Source organism: Coffea arabica, chromosome 6e, assembly GCF_036785885.1.
Source record: "Coffea arabica cultivar ET-39 chromosome 6e, Coffea Arabica ET-39 HiFi, whole genome shotgun sequence".
Classification (NCBI taxonomy): domain Eukaryota; kingdom Viridiplantae; phylum Streptophyta; class Magnoliopsida; order Gentianales; family Rubiaceae; genus Coffea; species Coffea arabica.
The window spans coordinates 13,975,181-13,982,301 of NC_092321.1; the positions used below are offsets into that span (position 1 = coordinate 13,975,181).

Consider the following 7,121-nt stretch of genomic DNA (forward strand, 5'->3'; position numbering starts at 1 on the left):
CAAATCCTCTCGAACTCAATCACTCACCTCCAATTCTATTGGTGAACGTGAACCTGCATCATGTCTTTTCTCTAGTAGCGTCCAATTGAATTTTTCTTGCTGTTATCTAGTTGCCTTCCTCGTGGATGTCTTGTGGACACTCAACTTCTTTTAGGCTTCTTAGCTAGGGAGCTGAGTTGGATTTCAGCAAATAGATAGATACAGCTTTCTGGATTGATTTTGAAGCAAACTTTGGTATCTCTTTGTTGTAGCATTTCTTTAATCTATCTATAAACTGCCTTCGGTCATGGCAACGAGCAAATATGTGCAGGGGAAAAAAGACAACGGGCCGGAATGTGTAATCATGGTTCCGGCAATTAAAAATGTTTTTATGCAGTGTAGCTCTTGCGATGGAAGGAATCTAGCTTTTGGGATATGGTTCGTCATGAAATATACAAATGAAGACTTGATGGATAATCTCATGGGAACCAAGGATCGGACTCGGATCACATAATGGGGTGATGCCCTGGATCTGGTTTCATGCTCAAGTGGATCGGGGCCGGATCTTTGTTAATCATCAGAAATGTTCCAATTCAGTTCGACAACTTTGCATGCTTCTAATTAAGTAGTTATTTTGTTGCAAAAGGTTATCTTAATCGGTTCAGACAATTTCTAATCGTTTGTACCTTTTACGAAAATATAGTTTTTTGTTTTTAATAGATGAACAAGTTTCAAACAGACCAATTAACTTTGAAATTCATCATTCTAAGTGAGAAAAATTAGATTTTGCAGTCTATTTTTTCTCCTCTTACCGTATCTTATGAGTAAATTGTTACAATTCAAAAGCAAACTATCTTCTTGTTATAGCAGAGGCAATTAAAACTTTAAGAACAGTGTTACACACATTTCAGCAGATCACCTTCCTTTCCCATTTGCTCGTGTAAACTTTCGTGTTAATAGTTTTCTGTACTTTCTTATATACCAAGTTCATCAACAACAACGACTAAACAAAAGGAGAGCAAACTATTGCAGACTAACGCTGTAATTCAAGATTGATGCGCGGAAAACCAATTTTGACGAAGAGGAAGATAATATAGATCTGGGATTGGGCTTAGGTGCAAAATGAGAAACTGAAAATCGGGTGGTGAAGTGTTGAAAGCACGACACGATCGAAGGATGAACAAGGAAGGTATCGAAGCCATTATAGGCTTGTGAATAACAATATGAGATTGACTTGATGTTGAGGAATTAATCCTCATCGTAATTGGTAAGGGACCAGCAAATCTTAATCTTCAGCCAGCCAGCATGAAATGCCATGATCCTAACTAGCTAGCTAGAAGTGCTTGATAAACATTTAAGGCTACGAATCTCTGCAGTGCATGCAGACACTCGAACGTACCAGAATATCATGACCATGCAAAGAAAATTATGAGGGCCTGTTTGTTCTGCAATTGCAGAAGAATACAGTCTATTTCCATCATGATATACAATGAAAACCATCCGAAACTTTTGGTTAGCAGCATGATCTATGGATGTACAGCCTTGATAAATCTACTTCATGATGTATGCTAGAATCCTTGAATATCTGCAGAGATGATGATATATAGCATTTCCATTTTGGTTGTTTTGCTATTCATTCGACCGGCAGTCTTTAAGAATAAAACAAGATAGATGTTTGACAAAGTATGCCTAATATGCTTTTTATTTTTCCCCTCCTTCTTGACCTACCAAGTCCAGGCATTTCATTTGCTGGTGGCGTAAAACTTATATAAGTGCCAAAAAGTTGAGATGTATTATATCGTCGAATATGCATATTCCAGCTTCTCTTTTCCTACTTTTGCCATCACCAAGCCAAATGATGTGCAAAAGTAATATATTTGTACACCTGCAGCTCGAACCACTATCATTTGTCTAATTTGATGATAGATTTTTGGACGCAGATAGATCTCTTTACAGTACATTCCTCCTGTCATCATTAGTCAGCTAGCTGTAGGGAAAGTTGGTAAAGTGGTTAAATTTTTTTTTATTTTTTTTGTCCCAGACCAAACTAAATAGAACAAAGATTTTGATAAGAATAACGAGGAAAACAAAATATAAAAATGGTCGTCGTCCCAACAGCTAGCATTACAGAGAAGGTCACTTCAGGACAACCAAATTCAAAGAGAAAAAAATGTAAATGGAGAATGGAAATCTCCAATCAGGTGTTGCTTCAAGATGAATATATACATGTATACGGTGATGCAAGAAAATGATTAGTTTAGTCCAGATTGTTGTCATTGACTGGTCGGACAGATCATGAATCATGGGCCATCAGATCAGAGATGTATAGCATAGTACTAATATGCTAATTGATGTAGTAGCAAATCATTCCACCCCTCTTGGAACTGAATCTGTGAATTTACAAACTGCTAATGTAACATCTTAAGAAGGTTCATTCAAGGGATCCAAACAAATGGGAAGAAGCCTTCTCAGCTACTACTTGGATGAGAGAATTAGTGGTGATGCGTTTCTTCGCAGTGAAATATCACCCTCGTTTGCACCATGTGAAATTACCATATATATGAACCGATTAGCATGCATGTAGTGAAGACAATGACTTTTTACCTAAAACTGAAAAAGAAAAATACGATAACTTTTTGACCGGATGGATAGATAGATAGAGGTGGTATATCATCACAAGTGACAACAATCATATTAAAGATTTTATTTACAACATTTATACGTGTTTTCTGGCATGGAAATAAATGTTTAGGAAGATATATATTGTAATTTTCTTAATCATTATATATGTAATCAGATATTATAGTACTAAATACATAATTAATTTTGGATTCTTTTAGTTAGTTCCAGAGGCCACACAATAAGAAGTGAACCCAATGTCATTCTTTGTGCTTTTTTTTTTTTTTTTTTCATTCAATCAAAGAAAGTGTATGTAATTCAAGGACTGAGTGGTAACTCTAGAATTTTAATAGTGTAGTTACCCACATTTTCTATGTGCTTATTTATCTAATGTTCTTGGGGACTAAATAGAAAAAGAAAAACAATAATAATTTTGTATGGGTAGTTAATCTTGGAAGACATTTTGATTTATTGGAGAGACCACCTGACAACAGGTTGCTCTCCCTTTTGTTAATAGTACCATTACATAATTTCAGGGCTTGTAGTCTTCTAAGTAAATTTATTTTTTTCTCTGTTGAACTTCCTTGAATCCTTTTGGACTTTCTGGTATTGGTACGTGCGTTTATTCCCCCTCCCTAAATACATTTCACTTCAGCTTTAGTTTTTTTTTTTTTTTTGTTTGCTACAAATTCACCTTTTTTTTTTGGTACGAACATAACATATTTGATAAAAACAAGCATGGCATTAGCATTAATAAATCAGAGAAGAAGTGGTACACATTAACTGAGACAACGTTTAGTATCTTACAAACAAATTGTGTTTCTTGATGTAAGGAAACCCTATTAATCAAGTTACCTGATCAAGGAAACCAATCATGAGAATGAAAGTATATCAATTTACTAGTCGCTAAACTGATTGCAGCCATGGATCAAAAACACTTAAAGAGGTAATTAAATAGTTATTTTTTCAGACTCTACAACCAGATGGACTTCTAATCATTTTTTCTTTCTGGGGGAAGCCAATCATAGGAACTTATATTAAAGTTCTTTACAAAGTGGACGTGTCATAAGCATATATGCAGGACAAATAGTTTGTTCAAAGTTCTTAAATCCCATCTAAAATTAAGTCATTTTTTCTGAAAGAATATCTTGTCAAGTTTCACTGAGATTGTCATTTTCCTAGAAGAATCTTGTCCGGTTATTTTTTTTGTCAGAAGAGCAGTGTACGGCAAAGTTATGCAGGCAGTGACATATGAATTAGGGAAGTGCAGCATGCTATTAGCTTGGGAACTCGCTCGCACAGAAAAGATTTGTAACTAGATTACCAAAAGAATAAGTTGACATTGATTTAAGATCTTTCATTTTCTTTTGAAGTTTAATTAATTAGGATTCATTATCCAAGTTAATATTATTATACACTATTATCTACAAATTCTGGAATTAGTTCAGTGATGTGTTGGAGACATTGTAATCTGGCAACACTAGATTGTTCAGCTAAATAGGCTGCCGAGAAAAAGGAACATTCAAATCTTAGGGAGAAAAAAAGGAAACACCAGAAAGGAAAACACTTAAAACGAAAGTATTAACAGTTGCATGATCTAATTGATCAACATCCGCAGCCAGCAAACATACCTTTCGAAATTAAAGTTTTCTCATGAAATAGAGCATATTCATGTTCACCATTTATGATTTAGTCACTATATATGGTTGTTGCCATTAGATCCCACTACCATATTAGTATCTGTCTGGCCTAAGAGGCTGCTCATGGATCTAGCTTTAACTGCACCGAGCTTCATTCTTTTCTTTACCCCCACCAATGGCTTCTTCTCATCATCATCCTGATCATCAAAATCATTACTATTAATCTTGCTTGACAAAGATTTCACCACTTCTTTTTCTTGCAAACTCGACAGTGGTGCAGTTATTTCATCCTTCTCATTTGCACCAATCTGATTAGTCATGGCACTGTTTCGAACGCTAGTCATGCTTCTTAGCCTTCCTTTACCTAAATGATGCTCGCACAAGGAATAACCTACAAGAGTCTGTTGGCAACACCTCCATCCTCGCCCGTTAACGCGACTGCACCGCGAACCCTCCATGATAACGCTGCCTCTCTTGCTCTTCTTTGCACCAGCACTAGACATCGTTTTCTTGATCCCTTCATGTCCATCACCACTTTGTAGCAAACATTTCTTGTTTGTTTTCGACTTCATTTTCGCCTTTGTTGTTTCTTTGCTTGCAATGTTAATTGTCTCAAAGCTCCCTTTTCTTTTCTTCAATGGAACAACTTTATCCCCTTCACACCATCTCTCAATAACTATATATGTACATAGTGCAAGTGCATGTGCAAATAACAACAATAAAAAGAAACAACGATAAGATGATTTGGGCTTGCGATCATAATATTCTTATACGATCATGCTAACGAAATGGTGCATTTTTCTTGATTTGTCATGGCCAAAAAGGTTTACTTACCTGGTGAAGAAGAAGATGATGGCAGAGGAAACTGCGTAGTAGATAATTCTCCTTGAATGCTATCCTTCCTATATACAAGCAACATCCCAAAAGATCCACAACCACAGAAGAAGAATATGTTCAGCGCAAAAATAACAAACAAGAAACAACGGAGCAACTCCATAGTGTAACCATAGAAGAAGAATGAGTGATAATTGTGGCTGGGGGACCAGTATTTTATGCTAATATACATGCACCACATGGGGCATTCTTTTGCCCTTTTGTTTTTCCTATTCACAGAAATAAGTAAAAAAAAAAAAAAGTATAGCAGTAAATAGAGAATAGAGAGATAGATTAGATTAGATTAGATGGCGATGGGATGGGAAGCAATGGTGGCTAGCCAAAGCTGATGGTCTGCATAAAAAACACTCGTAACAGTGCTTCCACTTACAGTAGTGAGTATAATTTCTTTTCTTTTCTTTTCTTTTTTCTCAAGGAGGTAAGGGTTAAATCAAGCTATGAGTCTCTCCTCTCTCTTTTTCACCTTTTTACTACAAGAGTTCATGAAAGAAGTGAAACAACGTTGAGTAACTTTTCTTTTTTATTCTTACCTTGTATCATTACAGCTACACCTCTCATCTTTAATCTCCTTCCCTTCAATTTCCTGCAGAAAAATAAAGCAGATTCAGCATATATACCATCCACGCATCGTGTTTGCACCTGAAGCAACATTTCTTGATGCAGATTTATTTACCCTTGCTAAAAACCCCACTGAAATTTCACTGCACCCTATTCATGATATTGATCAAACTCACCTTTTGCTTCAACTTCTCTTCATCAACACCGCTGTTGAGAAAATCCCATGTGGGATTTTCATTTGTGGTCGTGATTGCTTGACTATTTGGTTGCTGGAAGGGCTGATTTTGAGGATCGGGATTTTTGGGATTGTTGTGCTTTGCCTCTTCTTGCACCATATGAAGATTCTGATGGGGATTTACTTGTATGAGTGGTTGCACCACCGGTGACCGGTTGAGCTGGGGATCTGACGGGGCAGCTGAAGAGATTGATGCTGAGGGAGGAAAACGTTTCCTGATCCTCATGGTTTTGTAAGCATGAACGATTAAAGACTCAAAAGGGGAAACGATTTTGATGAGAGAAAGACAAGGAGGAGGAAGACTAACTATAACAAGAATGGAATTTTCAGGTACTGATCTTTTAGGACAGGGAGCAATAAAAGAGAACAAGAACTCTTAAATTACTACTGAAAACAAATTTGTTGGCTTAATATCAAAATCTCACAAACAAGCTCCCTATGTCTCTCCAACACTAATCTCTATTTGTTTTCTCTCTCTAACTTTTATTTGTTGCACCACCCAACACACTACAAGACCACACACAAGGATAGATATAACGTAGCATTGCACAACATTATCGAAAAACGGAAAATTGCAATTTAGACCCACAGGTTTTCAAATAGTTTCAATTTAGACTCTTGTAGTATTTTTATATTCAGCATGATCTTGTTTTTACGTGCTGTAATGTAATTAGAATTTTGTATTCGGTCCAATATTCTTTTTTTTTTCTAACATGTTCTTTCTCGATGTAGTTTAGAGTCGTCATTCAGTTTAAAAATTATTTTGAATTGAAAGTGAATTCTGACATACTAGTTTTCTTTTATTCGTATAATATGTGATTTTATTAAATTGTTTATCGTACTTAAGTAGGTTAATTTTTTATGATGCAACAAGAACCGTTCAAAACAAGAAAATTAAGGAAATATTCAGAGTGTTTGTGTTAACATTGAAAAATGAGAGGCAAAGCATGATAAGATCACACAACATAAAATGGCTAAATGTGTTGAAAGAGACATGTGAGGGACTAAAATGAAAAGAAAAAAAACCACACGAAGGGTCCAAAGCTTAAAGATCAGTTTTCGGTTGTGTATTTCTGGCGCACGTGTGAAGGCTGAGATAGAGAAGTCAGGCACGGAGGAGCAGTGGCGAGGGAGGCAGTGACCGGCAACCGGAATCGTGAGGAAAAGAGAACGGGTACGGAAGGTGACAGGGTGGA

The 7,121-nt window shown here is 36.2% G+C and overlaps 1 protein-coding gene across 1 annotated transcript; it reads right to left on the reverse strand.

Moving 5' to 3' along the window:
* Positions 1-4,145: 4,145 nt before the first annotated feature.
* Positions 4,146-6,429, reverse strand: LOC113691619 (uncharacterized). The gene is made up of 4 exons (XM_027209844.2): positions 5,867-6,429; positions 5,663-5,715; positions 5,073-5,140; positions 4,146-4,914 (listed from the first exon to the last, which is right to left on the reverse strand). The coding sequence occupies exons 1-4, from the start codon at positions 6,149-6,151 to the stop codon at positions 4,295-4,297; spliced, it is 1,026 nt and encodes a 341-aa protein (XP_027065645.2). The 5' UTR covers positions 6,152-6,429; the 3' UTR covers positions 4,146-4,294.
* Positions 6,430-7,121: the final 692 nt, after the last annotated feature.

Excerpts from the sequence above, each read along its gene's own strand:
- LOC113691619 (XM_027209844.2), bottom strand. The coding sequence starts at position 6,151 with ATGAGGATCAGGAAACGTTTTCCTCCCTCAGCATCAATCTCTTCAGCT. Across the intron at positions 5,716-5,866 it reads AAGAGAAGTTGAAGCAAAAG|GAAATTGAAGGGAAGGAGAT; the intron begins GTGAGTTTGATC and ends ATTTTTCTGCAG. Across the intron at positions 5,141-5,662 it reads TGTAGCTGTAATGATACAAG|GAAGGATAGCATTCAAGGAG; the intron begins GTAAGAATAAAA and ends GCTTGTATATAG.